At 41.9% G+C, this 26557-nt stretch overlaps 1 protein-coding gene across 1 annotated transcript in view; it reads right to left on the minus strand.

The window, feature by feature from the left end:
• The window catches only part of TMEM255B (transmembrane protein 255B), a 70080-nt gene extending 44189 nt beyond the window's left edge, over positions 1 to 25891 (minus strand). Inside the window, exons 1-3 of the mRNA XM_063149893.1 lie at positions 25834 to 25891; positions 18556 to 18698; positions 14039 to 14101 (exon numbers count right to left, since the gene is read on the minus strand). Of these exons, the coding sequence (XP_063005963.1) occupies positions 14039 to 14101; positions 18556 to 18698; positions 25834 to 25891 (264 nt within the window). The remainder of the gene's footprint in view (positions 1 to 14038; positions 14102 to 18555; positions 18699 to 25833) is intronic.
• Between the last annotated feature and the right edge of the window lie 666 nt (positions 25892 to 26557).

Below are 26557 nucleotides of genomic sequence, written 5' to 3' on the forward strand. Positions count from 1 at the left end.
CTCTTGATCTAGACCAAGCAGATATGAGACTGAAAAATGCATGGATTTTTGTTCTCAAAATCACCTCGGTACTGGATGCAGGTTGCATTACATCTAACAGACTCACTTCCCTCATGCTAAATAGGTACTTCTGCATTGCACAGCCTCCAATGTCTCCAAGCACTGAGCTGTTCATCAAGCCTCCCTGGGATTCTTTTTCAGGCAGAGAAGGAATCAGAATTATCCTGACTGATGTAAATTGACAACCACTGCCACTCAATATTTTTTGCTCTACAAAGTCAAGTCTTTGCAAAAGGGGGTGTAAATGTAATGCCACAGATTTGTAAAGACCTTTTTTATTCCCACACAGGTTCAAGTATTTGGAAAAGAAATGCATGGGGCAGTTTGTTGTAGGCTGCCCCTAACATTATATTTCTCAAATTACAGTTTAATTCTGTGGTCCTTTTTACTGGTTGGATTTCCCCATGACCCTAAGATCAGAATTGTAGTCTTAAATAAATCTGCTGCACTTTTTCAATGCAGATGATGATGATGATGATGTAAGAGTAGAAGTTTACAAAAACTCATATCACAAATCCAAAACAGAGAATGATTTTTCACCCCGGTGCAACCAGGGAGCTGGAACAAACAATCTCAGCCAGGAGCTGCATCTGTTACCATGGTACCTCAGCAGGTCTATAGATTAATGGCCTGCAAAATTAAGATAATTAAACTCATTGCATTGCATTGTATTTCAGATGCTGCTGTCAACTAAGCACTGCCTGTCTTGTGAAATGGGCCTGTATGTAACTACTTTTATTGTGAATTAATTTTCTCTAATTGGAATGCCCTCTCCTGTGCGGCTGCTTCTCACACAACAGCCAATTCTTTTTCCTGCCCTTAGAACAGATGTTTTGCTGCTGTGATGAAAATGAAGCACAAGCAAGACTCCTACAGTTTTCATAACTGAGATAATTAGGAGGTTTCTCACTAACCAGGTAATATGCTCCACAATTTATGGCCTGACAACATACTCTTTCCATAGGCTGGTTCTTAAATAATGGCATGGCTGTAATTGAGGCTCTGCTGGAGGGTTGTCACACCACAGGAGATGGGATCACATCAGGTTCGTTATTCATTAATGCCAACTCCAGTCATAGCTGTGCACTGGTTACAATCACAAGAATTCATAATGGTGAAAGACTTTCATGACTGCCCAAACTATGTATTCCAGTTCCTAAAGGAACCCTACAAAAAGTCTGGAGAGGAACTTTTGATATGGGCCATGTAGTAAGAGGACAAGGGGGAATGGCTTCAAACTGAAAAAGGGAAAATTTAGATTGGGTATTAGGAAGAAATTCCTTACTGTGAAGGTGGTGAGGCACTGGAATAGGTTGCCCAGAAAACCTGTGGATGTCACATTCCTGGAACTGTCCAAGGCCAGGCTGGATGGGGATTGAGCAACATGGCCTAGCAGAAGGTATGCCTGTCCATGGCAGGGGGGCTGGAACTAGGTGATCTTTTCAAGGTCCTTCCCAACCTAACCCATCCTGTGATTCTATGATTGTGTTGTCACATGTTTAGATTAAGTCTCATTGTTAGATCAAGTGACCAAATTAGAAACCTATGGCCTTTTCACAGTATTATCACTGTTGAATTCAGCAAGTCCAGTCATATTGTTCAATATTATCAGCAAAACCAAAGATCTTCAATTCAGATTTCCTTCCCTCTCTCTGTTGTAAATAGCACCTCAGGGCACAGACTTGAGCCTGTGTGATTGCTTGCTCACTGCCAACTCAAAGGGCATCTTCTTCCTCAATCCTTTGGTTGTCTGCTGTCCAGCCCTTTCTCCTGCTTTCTGTCCCAAAGGGCTGCATCCCTTCATCCCAGCTCCTGTGCCCACCCAAACACACAGAAAGCCAGTGAAATTCACTCCACAGGCAGAAACTACTGATTCCCTCAAATGAGTTAAATCAGAAGACTGCAGAGAGAGATGAGCACTAGATTCAGTGCAAAGGAGAAGGTGACACCATGTAGCCATGACAGAAGGGAAGGGGCAGAAGTGCTGACAGCAACTAGTAGATTGTTTCACCTGTTCCATGTAATTTACAGTCCTAGGGATTATCAAAGTAAAAGCTAGGTTTTAGCTGTAATGAATAAATCATAAGGACTGGGGTTATTTTGTTGTTGGTGGTCAAGGAGATTTTTGTTTTACTACCTGTGAAGAAGTCTGCTGTTTCCCAGTATCGTGTCAGGTATAATTAGGAAAAATAGCAACATGAAAAGGCCAGTTGGTGTAACACAGGCAGGAGAAAAGTCCCGTGAGACATTTAAGCAACCTCACATGCATAAAAAGGTCGAATTAATTAGATAAAAAAGAGAAAAGAATACAGAAACCACATGAGAAGTATAAATTATTATGCCAAAAAGAAAAAACAAGATCAAAATCCACTTTCAAAATTAAAGTGGCATTTTCATTTGGAAAATGTATCTTTTTTTTTTCCTTTCCCCACATCCTGAAGGGGAAAATTGTGAAAGGCAGGATTTGCAATATCTTTTGTTATACCTTAGGTAGTCACAGTTAATTTTTATCAGACATAGGCATGTAAAAAAGTAGGCACATTGTTTTCCTCTTTTTCTCTTCCAGTGGTACTGCTGCTCAGCTTTTGTAGATAGTTCATGATTTAGGCTACACACAATGGCAAGGGACTGCAGAAGACTCCCATCCAAGGATGGGAAATGTGCAGCAGGGTGACTGAGCAGTCCTGGCTCTCCCCCAGCCCAAGCAGGTTTATGCAGCACAGCTGAGTAAGAAAAGAAAGGGTGTAGGAAAATGTTCCTCACTCAGAGTCACCAAATGTGGTGGTGTTCGCAGGGGTCCCAGGACGAGGGAAGAGATGAAAATCTTGACTCCATGTTTCAGTAGACTGATTTATTATTATATATATTATATTAAAATAAAATTATATACTGTGTTTTGCGGAGATAAACAAAACTCTGCAACTTTTGTGAAAGTTGTAAAGCCGGTATATTTATTACAGCGCTGGAGGCATGTGGGAATCGTTCTCTTGAAATGACATGTGTACCTTTGGGAACTCTAGATCTCTTTTTATCTCCCTCTCAAATACATATGCATGCAATTTCACAATAGGTTCATACATATTCATTCTACTGATTTCGGTGACACTTGCTACTAATTCTTCAGAAGGAACTCCTGGGTCCGGTTGCCCTGCTCTGTATGCCCCTCCTCTCCCTCCTTATCTCTTGTCTTTGGCTGAAGCAGTCCCTCCAAGCACAGGCCCTTGAAGAGAACAGGCAGTCAGACTACACAGCAAGCTACAGACTTAACTCAAATATGTACATTCTACTTAAATCAAAATGGATTTCTACCTAGGAAAATTTCCACTCTGCCTCAACTAAACTATACTAAAAGCATAGAAGAAAGGATTTAATCAGAAGGCTAGCAAGGAATAGAAAGGAAAGGAATGATAATAAAATCTTGTGACTGCTCACAGCCTCGACATAGGTGGTTGTCATTGGTCATCAAGTAAAAACAACTTCACATGCTGGGTAAACAATTCTCCAAATCACATTCCAAAGCAGCAAAGCATGGAGAAGCTGAAGCTTCTCAGCTTCTCAGGAGAAAAGATGCTAACGAAAGGATTTTCCATAAAATATGTCTGTGACAAAAGGGAGCACAGGTCCTTAGCCTGCTTACTCCAGCTCCTAAAGGCACACACAGACATCTTTAAGACAGGGACTACTTTACTCATCAGATGAACAGACTGCTCAAGTTGCTGGGAACTTTTCTTGTACCACTTACTGTGGCAGCTTGTTATGGAGAGAGGGGAATGGAGCATCTGAGCACACTCACACAGACCTGGGGTTGTGTGATGGCTGTGCTGGGTCCCATGGCAGGAGGGCTCACCCAGGGCAGGAGGGCTCATGCAGGACAGGAGGGCTCACCCATGGAGGGAGGGCTCACCTAGGGCAGGAGGGCTCACCCAGGGCAGGAGGGCTCACCCAGGGCAGGAGGGCTCACCCATGGCAGGAGGGCTCACCCATGGCAGGATGGCTCACCCATGGCAGGAGGGCTCACCCCATGGAGGGAGGGATCACCCATGGCAGGAGGGTTCACCCATGACAGGATGGCTCACCCATGGCAGGAGGGCTCACCCATGGCAGGAGGGCTCACCCATGGCAGGAGGGCTCACCCAGGGCAGGAGGGCTCACCCATGGCAGGAGGGCTCACCCATGGCAGGAGGGTTCACCCAGGGCAGGAGGGCTCACCCATGGCAGGAGGGTTCACCCAGGGCAGGAGGGCTCACCCATGGCAGGATGGCTCACCCATGGCAGGAGGGCTCACCCAGGGCAGGAGGGCTCACCCAGGGCAGGAGGGCTCATGCAGGGCAGGAGGGCTCACCCCATGGAGGGAGGGATCACCCAGGGCAGGAGGGCTCACCCATGGAGGGAGGGCTCACCCATGACAGGAGCGATCACCCATGGCAGGAGGGCTCACCCATGGCAGGAGGGATCACCCAGGGCAGGAGGGCTCACCCATGACAGGAGCGATCACCCATGGCAGGAGGGCTCATGCAGGGCAGGAGGGCTCACCCATGGAGGGAGGGATCACCCATGGCAGGAGGGCTCACCCATGGCAGGAGGGCTCACCCAGGGCAGGAGGGCTCACCCATGGCAGGAGGGCTCACCCAGGGCAGGATGGCTCACCCAGCCAGCTTTGCTTGCTATTTCCCTTTAGGGCATGAAAGCCCAGAGTTCAAAACTATCTCTAGAAAAGTAGCATGGAAACTTTTTGCCCTAACATTGTACTGTCCAAATAAAAGCTTGTATGCTAGTTCTAATAGTTCCCTGATCTAGGTCTCTCTGTTGTTTTCACCCTCTAGAAATGTTGTCTTGAGCATTAATCCTTAACTTATGCCAAGGCATTTGCTTTGCTCTTTCTATAATTCATCTTGTCTTTTTTTTCTAACTTGAAGAACACATGAAGACACAGTTTCTGTGAAAAACATTATATGAAATAAAGACAAATTTTCATATATTTTTGTCTTCAAGCAATGAAAGATTGGCAGGAATTCAATCAATAGCCATTACGAAATATGAAACAAAATTACTGGGAAAGGTTACCTGATTAATACATTCTTTCTTCTCTCATAATCTAATATCAGCTACAAAACCAGACTTAAAATAGCTAGGAAATTATTTCAAATTGTTTTAGCAAAGCAAATCTTTACTAGAATGACCAATCTACAGAATAAAAACCCATATCAAGAAGCTTCTGTGCACTTAAGAATTTGAAACTGGAGTCACCATTACATTGCAATCAGAGAATGAATATGATTTATGTGTAAATGAACACATATTAAATTCAAGATAATTCATTCACTGATGAGTAAAATGCTTGTCTTGATTCAGTTAAAAATGCCACCACTGATGATGCACTATCAAGTCTCCTAGGATTTTGGTAGAATCTGATACTTCACTGGAGTCCAACAGATATTATTAAAACAATTTTCAAAAAAATGAAACAGAACTGAACTTGCTTTGCATTTTTCAACAGAAGAAACAGAAGGAAACCAAAAAAAAAAGGATTTTTTTTTTTTTCCAGGTGCAGGGTTAGCTTTATTAGATCATCCTGGTAACCATTACTGCAGTTCCTGATTTCCTTCTAGCAGCAGCACATCTCAGCTTTACTCTACTCATTCAAACAACACTGCTGTATTTTGTCCCAAGTCTGAATTGATCCAACCCCCTACTGGCTGAACTTCTTATTTCAAGGAGATGCACTTCATCTGCTCTGCTCCTGTGTTTTCACTCCTTTTAGAGATATTTTTTTAATAGCTGCTCTACTTTTCTTCCATCCCATTAAATCAGGTGTGCGATCAGCCCCCTTTCCTCTGTTTCAGACTCCCATTGTTATGTAGGGCAGCACTGGGGCTCCTCAGGGCAGCTCAGTCTAGTGTGCTTTTCCAGATAGTGCCACTCTCTGGCCACCCTTACATAGAAAAGGGAAAAAAAATCACCTTGATTCACAGCTGGAGAAATGCTAATGGTTTTGGAACCAGTTTAATCAAGACTTAGTCGAGTAGGCACTTCAAACTGGTAAGAATTCCTCTTGGCAAATATCAACAAAAGCACTTAGATAAGAACAGTTAAAAATTATTACACACTTGGGGACATCAAATTCACTCTAAAAGAAAAAGCTAAACACAGCATTAAAGGAAAGGGAACAAAAGTGAAACAAATTTAGATTCACTGATTAACAGTGCTGACATTACAGGAATTCATCACATACTTCTTTTTATGGATGCTCTTTTATTGCTTAAGCTGGAACAAGGTCATTTCATCACTTAAACAGCTGTTCTGGGTGGTATGAGAACAATAACCCAAAAATATATAGCATACCATGTGTCATAAAAGTTTATGCTTCCTGATAAAAAATGGTGGAATTTACACAGATTGAGACTGTCAGAGCTGACTGTTTGAGCAGCAAGAACTGTTTTTACACCAAAGTCTCTGTTTTGACAAATCCTCTTTCCCTGAACAGTAATTACATACACACATCCTCTTTAAAGAAATGCATTAATTACAAGGTTTTTTGGTGGTGAAATTCTACCTGCAGGGTCTGGAAGATTGTATCTGTCCATCAGGGATGTCGGCTATTTAATTTGCGCTAATTCTTCCACAAGAGGTTCAGAAACTGCCTGTCCTTTCCACAGGGCACAGCCCACCTCACCTTCTTCACCATGCACACACCAGAAATTAGATTCCTTACTGACACTTTCTAGCCCATGCTCCTGCCTGCTAGGAAGAGTAATTGACATCTTCATTGTTCCACAAACTCATTTCATGGGTCATCAGGTTTACTTTTGTTTTCAGCTGTGTGACAGAAATGCTTTCATTACATAAACAGCACAAGAAAACAAACTGGCAGCTAAGAAGTGCTCTATTATGCACTTGATCCTGTGTGCTGTTCCCAAGCAAGATCTCAAAGGAACCACATCCCAAAAGACTGCCATTTAATAAGATAGAGAACTTAAACTGACTTTGTGGCTTGAGTCTCTGACTCTAAAGAATGGTGACAGCCTTTAAAGATTTCAGTATTGGAAATAAGCTCTGGTGGTGGAGAGACATTTTCATTCATACAGGTATGCATCTTTCTGTTTCTATTGAATTTAAGCTTCCAGAAGCAAACTAAAGTAATTCCTGTTGCCAAGGAAGCTCTCCAAATAGAAACCAAAGAATCTCTTTCAAAATTTCTCCTTTTGTAACCAACATTCCACTTCTGTCTTCCAGTGAGGTGAGAAACCTGAGGTGGGTAAGACCTGAGACTGGTACAACCCGGGGACCCGCAGAGGGCTGTGTGGGAGGGAAGAACTACAGTGCTGGGCTGCAGGTGGAGGTACTTGGTGTCATCTCTAGCTGTGTCAGACACAGCCCTGATGATGGAGCACAAAGATTGCTACAGACCTGACTGTGCTTCCCATTACAGCTGAAACCACCTGGCACACACATCTATGAAGAGTGTAAAAAGCACTTTGCAAAATAAAGACATAATGTCAGTGGCACAGTGGCATAGACCCCTTTGTCATTATTACAGGTATTTTCCAGGACATGTCAGCTGTAAATTCATAAAGGTACATGTGTGAGCATATATTACAGGTTAGGTATTACATGGTTATAATTTCATACTAGATTTCTATATTAAAATATTTACATATAAATAAATATTTGCATGTCTAGCTGATGAATCTGTGCTGGTAAAATCTGAAAGCATACACATGTAGACATGTAATATGAAATGCCAATCCATAAGGAACTAGATCAGGGAAGAGCTGAAACACTTCCCACACCTCCTTTCATAAATTGCACAGTGAAAGCATCTATTTTTGATGCTTCAAAATTCTCCAACACTGTTGGGAAATTTATGCTATCTATCTTCAGGCATTTCACTCACTGACAACACTTAGATGATGGTTTCACACCACAGTGAGTTGATATAACAGATTATTCCTGGCAAAAGGGACAAGTCTTGTTCCCTCCTTCCACAGATTCCTCTCCACCCTTACCCATGCAGCCCCACCAGTGAACTTGTGCTGTGTCTGATGCTCACTTGGCTGTGAACCTTTTTACTCACTTAACCAGTGCAGAGTATTTATAGCCAGGGCAGGGCAGAGGAGCAGAAGGAGTCAGCAAGACAGAGGAAGGAGCAAAGGAAGGGAGATAAAAGAGCTCTTTGTGTCAGTGGGTATTTACATTTATTATAAATTGGAAATCCTCACATTAAGTTCACAAGGTCAAAGAACTGCATAACGAAATCCAAAGTATTTTACTTGGTCTTTATTCATGGACTATATAACACTAATAATAGAAAAATATCTCTCATAATATTAGACTATTAGAAACAACTTTTCCACTTCTTTACATTTTACTTGCCCACAGAACTTTCTTCTTTTAATTTTACTTGTCTTCCTTTTGGAAGGTGCTTTCATACCCACCAATATATCACCTACCCTCCTCCTCTACAGCTGAAATAACTTGGCCTTCAAAACATTTCCAGTTATTCATCTCACTTCTACTCCTGTTTTTGTGGAATATTTTCCTGCATTACAGGGAATAACACAGATTTCCCAGACCAACCATGGATAGACCACATTCCAAATCCCTTCCAAAAAGGGTTAAAAGGGGCCTCAATGCTGATTCCTGCACAATAAGGCAGCTAATACCCAAGACTTCACCATGCTTATGGGCCATCTACACTTAGGCTGGTCTGCTCTTAACTAGAAATAACACAGAATTCTAGTATGATATCTTCTGCAATATACTCAATATTATAGAAGAGAAATATAATTGTCACTTAACACAGGATTTTTCTTACCACACTTTAGCTAACTACAACTCCAGAATGTAGTGTAAACCACCCTTCAAGGTCTCTTCCAGAACCTAAGGAGAAAACAAGATGCCTCTGAAGAGCACCTCATCACAGTCTTGAAGAGCTAGTCATGAGAGCAGGAAGACATTCTCAAAGAATAAGCTACTTGAAGTTATCAGCTAATAAGATGCTGTTATATTTTGAAAAAATGCAGATTCATAAAGAGGAGCCATTCAAGCTCATTCAAGTGTGTCAACCTATTCTGATTATCTTTATATAAATCTTGTCTGTTTCTGAAATGTGCAGTTAGATCACACCACAAAACCTAGCACACATTTATGCCTGAAAAGGCATCAGTAGATCTTTTCCATTTCAATAATTTCAAAGATGCTAAACGAGAGAAGGATAATTACTAATATCTTCCATTCTTAAAGTTTTTACCTCAGCATTAATTGTTTTTCTCAGAACTGTGTGAAATATCAGCATACAGAAAATCAACACTGAAAGAAAGAAGTGCTGTTAACTCTGCCAGAAACTCCTAAACCAGGAGAGAAATAATACCTTGGTAGTTACAAAGATTACCTTTACATGTTCTGCATTTCCTCTGCAATAGGAAAGGCTTCTTCCATTTATTTGCAAAGGAACATCAAAGATAACCTCAGGGGATCTGCAGAATTTCAGAATTTCTTTCTTTATTAAAACAAGCTGCTTTAATTAGCTTAATAAGTGATATGAAATCAATCAGTAATTAGTATCTTTGATCAAAATCTGCACTAAAGCTCAATTCTTCAGAATGTTTGATTTGCAAACAGCAAATGAAACAGAACATGTTTGAAGAGAGCTAATTAGGTGTATATGTAGCAGTATTTTTGAGGGGTGTATATATTAATAACCATCACCTTTACATAAAATGCCCAGTGGGCATTTTCTGATGGGCATAATTTCTAAGATATATTGGTTTTGAAAAAAAGTGAAAGAGGTTTGCCTCTTCTGAAGGTTGGCTCACACATGTACCTGCTTAAAAAAATCCTCTATTCTGAAACAGAGGTAAAGTCCGGGGTTAAGAAATAATCAGAGATTATACTAAAATCCTACCTCACACAATGTCAATGCAGGACAGGGATGCTTGCACTGTAAGGGAAGTCTATCAACTGAAATCAGAAGAGAAAATTATTGCTTTGTTTCTCCAACTTCAGCTATAGCGTCTTTTCAACACTTCATTCAAAATCCAACTCTTGTTGGGAAGCAAGCATATTAAGGCACCTAAAGTTAGCATCCCTTGAGAAGCCTGAATAAATAGCTTTGCCTTTTCTGTCTGCGTGCAGAGCTCCATGTTTGTACCTTCCTCATGTTTTCAAATTCTGCTTTGTTGGAAGCTTTGCCTCCATTTCTCTGAACAAGTCAAGGACCAGGCTGAGCACTAGATTTATATGTGAGTATATCTTAGACATGTCAGTGAGAAAATTAAATGTTTTAGCATGAAGAAAACATGAGGAAGCCTCAGCAGTGGATGACTTTGGGTGTCAGACCTGCTTCACACAGCTGCTTCCACCCTAATTACCAAGATTGTGATTACTCACTATCTCATGACGGGTCACTCCTGCTCCAATGACCCCTCCCCATCCTCCCTGTGTCCTTTTTTCTCCTGTACCTCCTCCCAAGCCCTTCCTGTCTGCTCTCTGCCACAGCTGTGCTGCTCTCATTGCAGCTCCCACAGCCCTAGTGAGGGCTCTTGCAGGCAGCACTGTGATACTGCAAACATTCAAACCCTGGCCGCTATGATGCTGCTCTTGAAGGCACCACAGCTTCAGGGTGCTCATTTTCAGCCTTGCAAACACTATGGCTGGGTGAGGCTGGCACTGGAGAGAAGTGTGAGTGGAAGCTGTGAGCCATTGCTCGGTTTATGCACAGGCTTAGCTAAAACTGCATGGTGTCACATCGACATTGCACATTCAGGGAGTGATTCATTTCTGGGTGCAAGCTCGTGCCACCTCCTCAGAAAATACATATTTTCTGAGGAGAAAGAGCTCTCCCTCAGCATTACTCACTGCTCTCAGCTCAACTCTATTGCCAGGAGCCCCCTGCATACCCAGCCTTCCCCACTCCTGTATGTAATTTCAGCATTCACTTCCTAACTGGAAATACTTTGTAATGTGAGGAGATGGCAAGCAAGCAAACAAGCAAGAACACTTCACGTCTTACAATCAAATCCATTTGATTTGGGCAGTATCATGTTTTTCACTCATCTGGCTGGACTAAGTGTGCCTTTGGAATGAAACAACGCCCAGCTACGCACTGCCCTTCAATCCATAACCTGCTTTGCAGAGTGCAAGAGAGACAAAAAGGAACAGTGACACATTATGCTTGAAATGCCTTCTGTTTGCCAGTTAGAAGCATCCCAAATCAGTGCAAATCTTCAGTCAAAGGGAAATTTTGTTCTGCTGCTGCCAAGCTTTGCATATCAGAGCCAAGCACAAATGCTAAGAGCTGAAGTGAAATCATGCTAGTCAATGAGGCAGAGCCTGCTTCTTCAAGCAGCAGTTCCTTTGAATTAAGGGTTATACCTTGGTCAGCACATTGAACTCCCACTGCGGGCTCTGGGATGCCAAGAAGGAGGTCAAAGAAGTGCAACATTATTAATGTTATGTTTTAAGAATAGACCATTGTTCCACTCTGCCTAACTGTACTTTTGTTCTTTCTCAAACTCCACGCTCATCAGTTACTGAATGCTGGGATTTTGCTGTATTGGTTCTGCTAATCATTATATATTTTATGTTGCATTTACCATTTCATCAACCATGAAAGAACCTGGACTTAAAATGGACAGGTCACAGTGAAATAGAACTTCAAGACAAAAAGAGAAATAGATTTAAGTAGAATGGTCAATTTAAAATAGACTTTTTCCACTAGTGAAACTGATTTTGCATTCATTTTCAATTGAAATAACAAATAAAAAATGAAGTACTGAGTCATTACAGGGGCCAGATAACTGTCAGAGCTACATGGGTTAAATTCAAATTATACTGCAGTAACTGCTCAAAGGTAGTCTAGTTAAAATAGAATTAACTGAGTAAGCAATTTCTTTTCCTTTCCACTCCCTTTTGTCCTGCTGCAATGCATATAGTTTTTAGGTATAGGTGTACAACATTTATTCTACATTTCTGTGTTACTTTCAATCTTTATAATGATGGTTGCAAATTTGTTAAAGCTGCCCTAAACCCTTCCAAACATATATTCTCAGTTATGTCCCAAGGAGTAGCTACTGCCTTCCATTGTAAACCCTTTCAATGTCATGTCCAAAACTTTTAAAACCATCAGCTCAGTCTCAGCAAAGACAGCGTTAAAAGACCCACTGTGGATGGGTCTCAAGGCAAGATGCATAATTAAAATTTCTAGGTATTCTCTTAGTCTACTCCCCAGAAACCCAATCTTCCAACAGCCAAATAATCTGTAAATGTTATAAGCAGAAGGTGGTTTTCCTTGTTCCATGCTGGGAAATGCAAACAGGCACTAATCCCAAGCATACTGGACACTTATGTCTCCACAGTCCCCATGTAAATGACACAACATGTCAAGGAATACATACTTTAACTGCTGCTTTGCCACCTTTTGGCTTTTCAGACATTTTACTTTTGCTAAGGACAGAAGCATAGAAAACCACAAGGCAGATTAGAAGAAAAGTGAAAAACCAAACAACCCTAAAATATTATGCCTGTTAGTAAGGTAGTATGAATGCTGTGGAAGATAAAGCTATTTTCATCTGCCCAGCACTGAGCCTGCAACTTGGAACCTGCTGTTCACCCTGGTCTCTGATGTAGAAACCAGGAGCATTAGTTCTTAATTAAGCTGTTTTGTTAGTAGCAAAATCAGTGACACCTGACCTACTGCGGATTTTTGTCTCACAGGTCATGTCCCATTTGGATTCTCTACTTTTAAATAGTGGTGAGCTGACATTGCAGCCTTTACCACTGTGGAGGAACTAAGTCACAACTCTCTCTTCTACCCACTTGTGAATTTTCATGAAACTTGAAGGAATTGCACACCTTTGAAGCTTCTACCTCCCTCCCGAATTTGCTTGGAACATGGACAACATGTTCAAAAAATGGAAGAGAGAACAGAAAAAGAAGAGACCAATATCACAGCTTTATAAATCTTATTTCTTTGTGAAACCCAGCTAGAAACAGAAGTTAAAAGCAAGGGAATTCTTGTAAATACACTACTGACACTTACAGGTAATGCAAAAAAAGAGTGATATACTATGAAGGAGTGATATTATGACTATTTGTAAGTAAAGTAGTTACTTATTAGTAAAATGCAAGCTAAATCCATCAGTTCCTCCTCTGAGCTTAACACCACTCTTGATTTACACCACGGAAAGCTCTGCATTATGAAATGAATCATATTTCATGATGCTTGGCTATAATCAGTCTACTGTGAAGTGCCCATTGGACATGCTGTTATTCAACCAAGATTGTTACTTTTTGCAAAGAGCAAAAGTAAATTGTTAAGAATTCCTACAAATTCCTTCCTCCTTCTTACACCCTCCTTTACCCAAATGCCCCAAAGACTTTCTATGACTTCCTCATACAAATAAAAGCTAAGTATTTGGGAAGCCAAGCTAAATTTACAAACAAATCACACAGCATCTCAGATCCTGTCTGACATAGCCAGGCAGTCTTAACAGCAAGAGCTCTGGATTTTTTTCCTTCTATTTAACAAATATTGTTTCAGGAAAGTGTTCCTGACAAACTTCTGGGACAGGATATCATCTGCTACAGTGGAGCTGTTCATGTCACTTGTTGCTGCTCAAACTGCTATTTTGCTCTCTTCCCATCTTTTTCCCAGTTAGATGGTCCTGGCCAAGCTCTGGCACTTAAGTGATTCTGCCCTCAGTCAATTCAACTCACTGAACCAGCAGGAAAGTAAATTCAGCACAACAAAGTAAACTGCTTTTGTTTTGCCTTGTATAAAGGATCTTACTGGCCCATTCATGCTTCTCTAAAGCTTCTCAGAAGTGGTGACACAAATAACTAACACTTTGAGGCTGAAGCAGTTTTAAGTCAACTGGAAATCTCTGCTTTTCATATTTAATACAATCTGATACAAAAAAAAAAGGAAAAATTAAATTAAATTAAAATGTAATTAAACATTAAAATTAATGTTACTTACTATTTGTCTTCTGTTTTCTACCAGGTAGATGCCAACAATCCCTAGGAAAGATCCAAAGCCAAGCTAAGGCAAAGAACAAAACCAACAGAAATGCATGAGGTCAGCTTATCTGGACAACATACCAACACACACAGTGATATCTGAGCTAATGCACCCCACAGATGGGCTAAATGGGGTGGTCAAGGGAAAAGGTGGAAGTTACTGTTGGACATAAATCAGACAATGTAATGGGAAATGGCCAGGACTGCAGGTCTTTCATAGCTCAGTGCAAAATTTGTCATGCAGAAACAGAAGTCTGTATAGACATGCATCTATAACCTGACTACTGTTACCATTGTCATGTACAGTTTTGCACACTGTAAAGCAAAAAACTAGGTAAAGTAGGAGGAAAAAACCCACTTACATTTAGTCCACACATCATAATTTTTGAAAATTGCAAAGCTTGAGGCAATTGCAGACAGTTTTTCTCAAAAAATTAATGTGTTCCCCAAAGTTCAAACCTTTAGAATTATACCTGTTTGATTTTAATGATTAGACACTATCACACAACCCAGAAAAAATCCTTGCTACAATGCTAAAAGGACCAGTACAGCCACAGGAGGGAGAGAGAGGGGAGGAAGGGACACTGAAGTAAGCTGGCCTTAATGTTCCAGTGTTGCTTCAACATTGGGGTGGTAGGAAAAGCCTCCTCCTTACAATGGGCCCATGAAGGTTTGGAGCAGTAGAAAATCCTTGGATTCCCAGTTCCAGCCCCACTCTGTAATGAGGCCTCTGAACCGAGCTCAGAGCCTCTCCTCCAAGCACAAATGAAGTTTTTAAGGACTACATGTCCCAGCCAAGGGCTTAGGCAATGCCCGTAAATTCCTCGCTGTTCCGCACAGCTGCTCACAGCAGAAAGCAAATCCCTGCAAGCACTTTGCCCGCTCGGTATCACCAGAGGAATCCGTCACTCGCTCTCAGGAAAGCCACTGTACGGAAAGGAGATTTGCTCTTGAGTGCTCTGGGAAATTTATGTGAAAGGGAGGCTCAAGGACTGAGAGCAGAGACTTTGAAGGAGTGGGCAAGTGCACCCATGCTGACAGCTAAATAGTAGAGACACTTGGAACAGCGAGCAAGGACACTCTGTTCAGGGGACAGCAACTTTGCAAATTAAGATAACTACATCAAAATGACATCTGGTTCCAAGCCCCATTTTTCATTCCAACAGGAACAATCCATAAAGCCTCATTTATGGCTGATGCAGGGAACACAAAATGAGTAATATCCATGCGAACAAAGAGAATGACCAAACACAGAACAATAACAATTAAATCAGAAGGAGAAGAATCACAGAGATCATGATGAAAGCCACAGCATTATTGAAATTGTTTTAGGGTCATAGGAGCTAGTTTTTTGTCTTTTTAGACAACAGGCTGTTTGGGAGCTCTGGGAGTCCAGGTCAGTATGGTGCAGGGGACCCTGTTGAAAGAGTATAGAAATAGCAAACAAAATAATACAGTAAGTAGTCACAGAGAAGTGACATTAAATATTTAAGTATAAACAATATTTGTAAGGAAATGAGGCTGAAGCAGTTCCAAATCTGTCTTTGCAGATCATTCCAAAAATGCAGTCCAAACAGATGCTCAAGCAGTAGTCTACTAAATGCAGACACCTTCCAAAGAGTAATATTATATTAACTCATCTCACACAGAAATATTTTGTGTTCAATTACTTTGGATGCATAAGTGTGGTAATACCTAGCACTATAAAGATGTATTTAGAAAAAAGTTTTTATTCAAAAAAAATTACAAGTGACCACATATGCAGGGAAATTGAGGCACTTAACTCTTCACGAAGCCAGTGGGAACTTGGTAGAAGCCAAAATGTATTATGGATCTAACCCTGAAGACCTGTTCTGTAAATACTTCTAGAAACAAGTAAATCTCTACCAGTGGATAGTGTTACTCATCTTCATAGGTGTCTTCAAGGCAGAGTTAATTAATTCTGCGTAGTTTTTAAGACCAAAATTGCTTACCTAAGGTCAGTGGAGGCTTCACCTCATCTACCAGCTGTGAAATTAATATTTTACTACTGAAGTCTATGAGAACTAGACTTCATTTTAAATTTAAATTAACACTGTCTGTCCTTATATTCTTGCTTTTCTCTGAGCCCAGCAGTTAAATATGTAGTGACAAATTCACTCTCCCGGTTTAGGTATCTGAGAATCTGGGATCAGGGCTATGCTGGTTTTCTAAGCTCCCTCTACTGTCAGCAGAGAAGAGAAGCACTTTTTGAGGAATATTCAGGTCATTCTGAAGGAGATGATGGTGAGAGGGGATTCTGCCCCTCTGCTCTGCTGGGATCCCACCTGGAGTGTGCCCTCAGTGGGGCTCCCAGCATAGCAAGGACATGGACATGCAGGAGTGAGGATAGAGCAGGGCCACAAAGACAATCAGAGGGCTGGAGCACCTCTCCTACGAGGGCAGGATGGGAGAGTTTGGGTTGTTCAGCCTGGAGAGGAGAAGGCTCTGAGGAGCCTTCCAAATTACTGCCTTCCAAATCCTAGAGGTGCCTTTCAAGAAAACACGAAGTCATAAGACAAGAGGAAATGCTTTCAAACTGAAAGAAGATGGGTTTAGATTAGATATTAGGAAGAAATTCCTTACTGTGAAGGTGGTGGGACTGCAATAGGGTGCCCACAGAAGCTGTGAGTGCCCCATCCCTGGAAGTGTACAAGGACAGGTTGCATTGGACTTTGAGAACCTGGTCTAGTGAAAGATGTACCTGTGCATGGCAAAGGAGGTGAGTTAACCTTTAAAGTCCCTGCCATCCCAAACCATTCTACAATTCTGTGACAGTCGTTCTGCCAATGCTGCACTGGAGTCAGTCACTTCTGGCAGTGAGGCAGAAACAGAACAGTGCTGTCACACACCTCTGACCGGCTTTTGGCAAGATACCATGTAAGATTTGCACAGCACTTTAAATTCTTGCTAAATGTTTGTGATATTTAATGTCTTGATGGCATTTGCATTGGCAATTACAAAGGAAAATTATTAATAACAGGTTTTGTTTTCAAAGCATTCTAATAAATTCTTACTTTTCTATTTAATACTGAAAACAAGATTTTCAAACAATATTTTTGCAGGTGATGTTTTTCAGATGAGTGAGTAGACATTGCATTATTCCTACAAGAAACTAAATGCTGAAATAACCTGTTTTGTACACATGGGTTTATTACTTATTAAAACCAGCAGTTTAAAAATGAAACTTCTTTCTAGGGATGAATGCAGATAATGTGATCTTACAAAAGATTTTATGTCAAATTTTGGAAGAAGAGAGCTTTATCAGTATTAATCTATCTATTTTAGGTTAATGAAAGAGAAAATCTTTCTGTCGAGGACTTATTCCTGGAACTGCTTTTTGCTCTATTTTTAAAACACCAGTCCTTATAGATCATTGTCCTAAAATTATCTTTCTCAAAGTCCTGCTCTCAACATAACACTAAGATGTAAGAGGAATTGTTTAGGAGGAATAGTTCTAACTCACAAATTATTAATGTATGTACAGTATTAGAAGATCCATATCCCTCTTCCCTGGGCATTTCATTCCATAGAGAGCAAGAAATGATGGTACCTTACAACATACTTTGGCAGTAGTGGAGACACACACCTAAGTAGTGTCTTACTGTAAACATGTGAATTTCCTTCTTCACCTCTACCTCCCCTTAGTTGACCCAGCCCTTCTCTGTTTGCTGCTCACACTCCTCGTATTTAAAACTCAGCCCAGGTATATTTTTTTTTTCTCCAGGCATTTACACACTTTGGGATATAACTGATCCCTTCTCCTGAGATCAGAAAGGGCCTTGGGGGTTGAACCAGCAAGGGGCTGGCAGGGTTACTCCTCCCCAGAAGTCACAGAGGCACCACAGGGCAAAGCAGGCAGAGCGTGAACCTTGTGCCCACTGCAGGAAGGCTTTTAACAGTCTGTTCCCAAGGCAGAAACAAGACTAAGAATTTTGGAAACAGGATCTTGTATGAGAGAACTGGAAGCAAGCCTGCAAGAAAGGATGTTAGGGATTAGCCTCCACCTGTCCCTGCCATGGACACAGCAGAATTCCTGGCACACTGACACAAGAGTGAAGTGGCTCTTCCTTCCACCAAAGCAGTAAACTTCTAAAGGGTTGTTCAAATCTATCCCGTGCCTACTGTCCAGTCACACAGACACCCACCTCTAATGGAGACCAGTGGGAGTCTAGCACAGGTTTTCATACAGTTCCCTGAGCCCAGCACAGTGCAGTCTTGAACTCCTTCCATTCCCTAAAAGCCTCCCCTTTGGGGCACTTCAGAAAAATAGTTTACCCCCCTGCCTTACAACACAGTAGAACTAGATCAAAACAAAGCAGCATCTCTCTCCTGTGAAATGACATGGGACTAATGGGTTTGTGTTTTTTTTTTTCCAATCAGTCAGAGCTTCCCATTTACAGCTGATAATCACTTATTTGGATGTAGCTAATATTCTAAAATGGGGTTTTTACTTACAACAATGCCTGGGTAGTAGCCTCCCACAGTAACATTTTCTGTTCGTGTGGTAGCTGCCAGACCTATGGTGAGTATGAAAACAGACACCACCAGCAGTGCGACTGTGAACCAAAGGGAAGTCTTCTTCCTTTTTGCAAACTGTCCTGTAGGGAGTGAGGGGGGAGAGGGAAAAAGAAAAAGAGCTTTTAATTGCAATCTTTGCAGAACAAATACAAAATTCTGAAAGATTTTCTTTTGTTACTCTTTTCTGTAGATAATCCTCTGTTGTTCTCCCACTAAGGAAAATTGCTGCCAGACAACAGAAGGAATTAAAACCTGCAAGTTAGCTAGAGTATAGCTTAATGCACATGCATTGGGTACAGACATGAGATGAGTTTTTATTAAACTGAAGTGGAAGTCAGTGACAATGATAATTATATGATAATTATGATGATAACAATCATTATTATGCCTTGTCTTCATTAACATTTTTAATTGTTGTTCACGTTGGTGAGATCCTGCAGGCCTTAAATTCTTACCTGTGTGAAGTGCCAATTTGACTCTATCTGGCCTGAACTTAAAAATTAATATTTTAAACAAGATTAGCAGGCGGTCTGCATGCTATCATGAATATGAATGTGCTCTTCATGTTTACTGGGGTAAGAAATCTGTATCCTTGAAGCATAGCTGTAACAGTTTATCAGGTAATGATACATGAGACTATTCCAGCAGAGGCTGCTCAGTGAAATCCTTTCAGTCTCACTGGGATTTGGGTCCAGATACCCCAAAGTGAAAACCAGCACACTCACCTCCAGCTTGCAGCCTGCTCCAAGGCACTTAACCTGGTTATCCAGAGGCAGATCTGAGCTGCAGCCAGAGGTTACTCACACCAGGGCCCCAGCCCACAGCACAGACTTGTGTATTACTAAAAAAGCCATTAATACATGACTCTAACTAACAAAAGACACCCAAGTGGATCAAACTGTGGTCCCCATTTTTGGTGTTCTCACTGTGGAGTGTGCAGGATCACCCTGTAGCACTGGGCCATGCGATGGTACCTACACTGCACCTGGGCAGGATGGAGCTCCTGAGAAAGCACAGCCTGGCCACAGCAGGGCCAGTCTCTCTCCCCTGTGTTCTCAGGAAGCTGCCTGACTGCCCAGCCTCAGGAGAAGGCAGGGACTGTGATGTTCACTGAAGCCTGCAGGCAGCAGCCCTCAGCAGGTAGCAGGAGGTGAAAGGGGAAGGCAGGATTGTGTGGGTCAGGCTCTGGGGGCACTGCTGGAAGCAAAAGCAAGGGAAATGCAGGAAAAACAAAATGAAAGCCAATGAGTCACTTGAGTTTTGTGGCCATTTTAAAGTCACATAACTCAGTTAAATGTTCATAGTTCAAAAGCCAGACTAGTGATGTTTGCAAACCAAGTCAAATAATTTCAGTCAGGAAAAAAATGAATATATAATAACAAGTTGTGTTTGCTGACATTTCTCCAGTAGAACAACGAGTCAAAATTATTCCAGTCTTTTAGTATGAAATACAAACCACTTTCCTAAAGACAAATACCATCTATTGAGGTTACAATAGTCTCTTTTACCTGCATGTACAAAGTTTTCCTGGTAATGATAAAAAATTAATTCCTAAGACTTGCCCAACACCTCTCCTCCAGCCTGTGTCTCTGCTATCTTCCTCTGGCAATTCCCTGTTAATCCATGGAGGGTCACTGGGCACATGGAAGCAGAGAGGTTCTTTGTTAGCAACCAGTTTTTCACCAAGTGTGTTGAGTTGAAGACGGTTCTTTCAGAGAAGACGGTTCACATGGCCAAGAGGGAAATGTAGATTTCAGATGTGCAGCTCCCCAAATCAGGTGTCATTCCTACAGATTAAAATGATTCATTCAACATATCTTCCAGATTGTATATAATATTTGATGCCCTTGCCATACCTTACCATCTTTGAAAAGTCATGGAGATTAAAGAATCCCCAAAGCTGAAGAAAGGCAAATGCTCTACCTGTTTTTAAAAAGGCCAAAATGAAGATTCAGGGAATTATAAACCAACCAACATCACCTTGGTTCCTGGGATGCTGGGACCAAAAAGGTGGAATAAGTTTTCTCAAACATTTCTGGGCACAGAAGGAAAAGGTGATTGGCAACAGTCAGGATGGATTTACCAGAGCCAAGTCATGTCTGACCAGCCCAGGCGCCAGCTATGGCAAAAAGACCGGACTTGAGGAGCATTGGATGTCTTTTGCCTAAATTCTAGCAAGGTTTTTAACATGATGCCAAGTTGTGAGCAAAGGAAGGAACAGTGCATTGCAATGATGCAGGTCAGGGACTGCAGGGCTGCAAAGCAGCTCTGCAGGAAAGGACCTGGGGGTATTGGTAGATGATGAGCTGATCATGAACCAGCATGTGCCCTGGCAACAGAATCCTGTACAAACAGGAGCATCATTAGTGGATCAGAGGAGCAACTACACATTCAGAACTTTTTAGATGACACAATATTGCACTCAGTTTTGGGCCCTCAGTATAGGGAAATACATAAATTAACTGCAATGAATTCATCAGAGAACTGCAAAGAAGGTCAGGGGCTGGCTCTCTCTGTATGAGAAGAGGCTGAGGGAATGGGGCTTGCTCAGACTGAAGATGAGATGACTTTTGGCAGGGCTAGTTGCAGTCTTCCAATTCCTTTGGGTTGTTGTCAAGAGAACAGACTCAGACTTTTCATCATGGTGCACAGCGGGAGGAAAAAAACAGCAGACAAACTGAAACACAAAAAAGTGTTTCAGACTGGGTATAAGGAGGAAAAAAAATCAACATTAAGATGGTCAAATATTGGAACAGGTTGCCCAAATAACTTGTGCCCTCTCCAGCTTTGGAGGTTTTCAGGATTCAAGCAGAAAAAGCACCTGGCCTGACTTCATAGTTAACCCAGCTTTGAGCAGGAGGCTGGAATTGCAGCTGGGGTACCTTCCTACCTGAATTCTTCTATGTTTTTATGATAGTCAAGACAGCCAGACTGGAAGTGGGTTGGGTTATGTGGGCTCATATCCTCTGATATGAACCTGCAGCTGCAATGTAGACATACTCTAAAGGGACATAGGAACACAAACCTTCCCAAAGCCAGTGGGGGACATGCTCCTCAGCCAAGACTTCTTGAAACCACTGAAAAGTGCCTGAGGAGCCAAGTTTTCTCATAGTAGCACCTGTACTAGCAAAGGTTGATAAAACTGGATGGAGATAAACTATGGGTCCAACCCATCCTCCTGAGTTCTGATTATGAATAATGAAATACATGAGTTTTATTGCCCTGAATTCCTGGAAAATGTCTAAGGAAAAGCATGCTCTTATTTGTAATTGGAAAAAAATCTGATGTGGATTTAGTGAGACAGAATAGAAAAAGATGTCATTATTTGTAGGGACATTTTTTGGTATGAACTACATTTTGACACTGAAATTTACATATGCCAGAAGAAATTTATGAATGCAATACTCTTCAACCCTCATATTTATTGATCTTTTACCACCTGCATCTCAAAATAGAGGCAAATATCCAATTGTATCTCCCCTTTTTCATAGTCTAGGAAACTCTGATAAATAACCACATCATTAGCTATGAACTCCACCCTTAGGAGAGATGACTTATGTGCAGGAGCACAGAAAGGCCCTTTCTGGAGAAGAGGCTGGCACATGCCTTATTCTTATTCTCAAAGACTTCCACATGCTCAGAGAAGATGGATAGAAATCAGCCTAAATTGGTTTTTATCATGGCTGTTTCATTTTTATTAGTCACATGTCACTATAGGACACGAAAGAACCCAAGCTCACACTGCTGTTCTCAAAGTGAAGAAAAAAAAGAAGTTTATTTTCTAACTCTAACATTTATAGTTTTCTAAAAGAGACAGCAGATTGAAGGGTGACAGTAACACCTCTCCAATGACACTGGTCAAACCAACAGTCTATCAACTCTCTCTTCCTCCATAAAAGAATGCAAAACAATGAGTTATTTACAGAAAGTGTGTAAGAAAATTCACTGCAAGAATGTCAATATCAGAAAGCTTAGAAAATCTTAAAAAACCAAAGTAACAGTCACAACAATAAAAATCTTTGCTCCATCAAAGTATGGATATTTACATGCATATAAGCCACCAGCACACTGGGAGGCCAATGCAATATTTGCAAAGCCGCTTAGTATCTTCAGAAGTTACTGCTGCAAAGGGTTCCCACATTTAAAAGGCTTCCTTTTGCAATTTCAGTCATGTTGGGTCCCAAGATGTTTCAAGCCTTTGTTTACTGCCGTTTGTGGCAGTTGCCATGCAGTTTATTTGGGTCTGTTTTTCTGTACCTGCCAGCCAAAGCCCCATGCCAGACTCAGGCAGCGTGCCTGGCCCAGCCTTCTTCCCTGGCACTCTGTGGCAAGGCTTGGACTGAAGGCTGGCCATACACAAGAACAGCAGTTAAATTAAGAGCAGAGGAAATATTGCAGCCAATATTCGTAGCCTGAATTTTCTCCCAACACCAGTGTTCCTGGAGTGCAGGAAACAGTTAATGGAGGCTATTAGCTTTCCAATTTTTTAGTACTGAAGTAACTCTCAGAATAATTTTGACATTTATTACCTTCAACTTCTTTAGCAATGATTGGTATGAATATTATTAAGCTCCTAGTCTGGACCTTAATGCAATTTAATTATAACTTTAAGTTCTTATATTTAGCATACCAAAAACCAAGATTGTAGCAAGAAACCTTCTCCTATCCTTATTAGCATTAGCTTGAGGCTGGGGTCAATAGAGGGTGTGAATATGTTATTAACATCTATTGGCAATATTCTTCAGCAGTTTTGGCCAGTGAAGTATTGACTGAGCCTTGGGCACTGAGATTTTTGCAGTATTAACTGCAGCAATAGGTGCTACAGATAAATTAGAGAGGTAACAGAACTTCCACATGACAGGCTTGTGCTTTGCCTGGTGCAGACCTAAACTGTGCACAAAAAGGAACAGTCACAGAAACACTCTCTGCTTTGCTCACTAAACATCTATCGGTAAAAGTATCTGCTTGAGCACTGCTTCCACAGTGGAAGATGAGAAAACACCACCAGGACAAGGCAGGGAGACACCAGACTGCTGCCTCCCTGGGACAGAGAAAGGCCTGTCAGGAGGGAAATTGAGACCACCCTCCAGAGAGCAAAAAGAAAAAGTGCCCACACTCTGCTGCACTCAGAAAAAACTTCTGCCTGTTCTGCCAGAAAACAAAATTGTATTACAATGCTCTGTTTGCAATGGGTGGGGATTAAATTAAATTTATAGGAAGACAACGGAAAAATAAATGGTTTTGTGGGGAGGGTATGTGTGAGATTGCCAAGCGGTGGGTCTAATCATGAATAGGAGGGTCTGGATTTGAACAAAGCAAAGAGTGAGTTTAAGAGGGGAATGAATTAATTAATGATGAAACATGCCCATGGCACAGAATGTGTCCAGGGGCCAAGGGAAGGAAAGAATAGAATGAAACAGCATCTCTCCACCTTGGAAAACCTCCATACAATCTGCTACTAAACTTTAAAAAGTCTACATTTAGACCAAAGAAACTATACCTTGCTAACTTCACTACTTCTTTTAAAATCTATCTTCAGACATCATAAAGTTAAAAAGTGTGGCATAATTTTTGGTGAGGAAAAAAGTCGCTGTAGGACATAGCAGTTAGCTGGGATTATAATCACATTTGCTGAATATTGGCACTATATAATTCCATACCTGCTTCTTTGGTCTAGTTATGGTGATCAAAACGGAAACATTTCTTTCAAGTAATGCCCCAGACCAATGTTTATTAGCATCTTACCATGAGAAAAAGAAGGAAACTTTTGTAACAGGAAAAAAAAAATACTGCATTTTTATTAGGTAATGGATACTACTAAAAATTGTGACATATTTCAGAGAGAGGCATTAAGCTCACAGAAAAAGATAATTTAAGTGGAAATTCACCACAGCCAAACCTTAGTACCAAATGTATCCGCTGTTTTGCTGCTATTAAGAAAATTTTGAGGAGCTTTTTGGAGCTAGATTATAAATTTTTAATTGCTGCAACATTCACTTCAGTGCCACCTCTCTCTCAACTACAGTTTTGTGTATTTTAAAAACTGTTTCATGCCAGTGAAATTGAATTAATCCTACATTGCCTCCCAAAATTAAATGTGACGGATTGAGATGCTTAAAAGAGATGCTCACACCTGCTGCTGGTGATTACTTTCCCTTTTCTGATTAAATGCTTGACTTGTCCAGAGTGCTGAACTAATTAAACCAGATGCAACAGCATTCATTTCAAGCCACAAGACAGAAGCTTTTATCAGGCTCATCTCTTACCTTTTTTATTAATTTGTTGAGTAAGCTTCTACAAGTGCATTATGTAGTCAAGACCATGGGAAACAGTTTACAATTCTACTACAAAATATCCATAGTGAACAAAATGAAAAAGCAATCCCACAAGCCCTGACACACTATGTAGTATGGCTATAGTAAGTGATACCATGCAGTATCACTATGACCTCATTGTCTGGCAGCAATTGTTTCACCAATAAATAATTTAATGAGCAGCTAATCACTAGTTTAAAGCTGGCATACAGATTCTTCTTTTTCCCATGACTACCTGAAAATGTTTTTAAGTTACAGCACTTCTTCCACGGCCATATTTTCAACACCAACATAATTTTTCTTCCAAGTTTAAGACAAAAATTAAGATCTGGTACATTTTTCACTTAGCTGTTAAGTGCATAGCAAAGTCTCTGCTTATCCTTTCAAATGTTACACAGAGTAATTGCCAGCAGTAAGTTCTGTATTTTCTAAACTTTAACAAATTCCGCTGGAATAAGGAAATACTTGACCTTTCTTTTGCCTATGTGTTTGTATTTCAGGACGTACGCTGTAAACACAAGCCATACAATTAGGAGAACCAGGAGGACGGGCACGAACCCAACACCTGCGGGCACCGCCGCCTGCTCCAGCGGCCAGCACGACGGCTCCCGCATTAATTTCCCGTCCGCGTCCCGTACCAAGCTATTCCTCCGAACGTTCAAACTCCAGCAGAGGGATTCGCCCAGCGCACTGAAAGCTCTGAAGAAGAGCCGGTATTTTTAAACACGAGCGGATGAGCGGCAGCGCGCACGGAGCGGGATCTCGGGCTGAGCCCCCCTGCACCGCCGCTCAGCCCGGGCACAGCCCCCGTCCCGTCCCGTCCCTTGCGTCCCGTGCCGGGGCAGCGGCGCCGAGCCCGGGGCAGCCCGGCCGTCCAGCGCCGCCGCACGCCGGGGCTCACCTGTGGGGTCCAGCACGGCCAGCGGGCCGGGCACGGCGGGGCCGGGCGGCGGGACCATCCTCTCCCGGGGCTCCCTCCGCTCGGCTCCGCGGTGGCGCTGCCCGGGGCGCGGCGGGTCCGCCCCGCGGGGCGCGGCGGGGCCGGGCTGGGGCTGGGGCTGGGGCCGGGGCGGAGCGAGCGGCGCTGCCGCCGCCGCGGGGGGACCCGGCCGCCCGGCCCGACCCAGCCCCGCTCACCGCGGCTCCGGTGCCGGCCCTCGGGGGAAGCACGGACCAGGCTTGTGCAGCCGTCAGCTGCTTCATTCATTATATGTCCTGCCCGTGTCTCAGCGTTGGCGGCACGTCCGGATTTCTTCTTGACACCTAGTAGAGATCAGAATTGTCCCAAACTTTCCGTTCAGCTTTCTTCTTCACTTGAAAAAATGTATTTCTATATAAAAATCAGAAATAAAATTCAACAGCATCAAAAATACTGAGTAAATTACTAAAGCTGGCATCTCAATGACATGGGTTAAGGCAGGTGTAGGCTAAGACAGGAAATGTCAATAGTCAAGAGATGTCAATAGTCAAGAGAACAGAGTTGTTCTTTTTCTTACATGGTATCTATCAATTTCTCAACCTCACTGCCTCAGTTTTTATTCCTTCTGCAGATTCTGACTCTTGTCAGGATCTTGCCCAGGAACTGCCAGGTGTTGTTTCTAGTGCTACTTACTGCAGGGTTGTGT

The sequence above is a fragment of the Melospiza melodia genome, chromosome 2, assembly GCF_035770615.1.
Source record: "Melospiza melodia melodia isolate bMelMel2 chromosome 2, bMelMel2.pri, whole genome shotgun sequence".
Taxonomy (NCBI): domain Eukaryota; kingdom Metazoa; phylum Chordata; class Aves; order Passeriformes; family Passerellidae; genus Melospiza; species Melospiza melodia.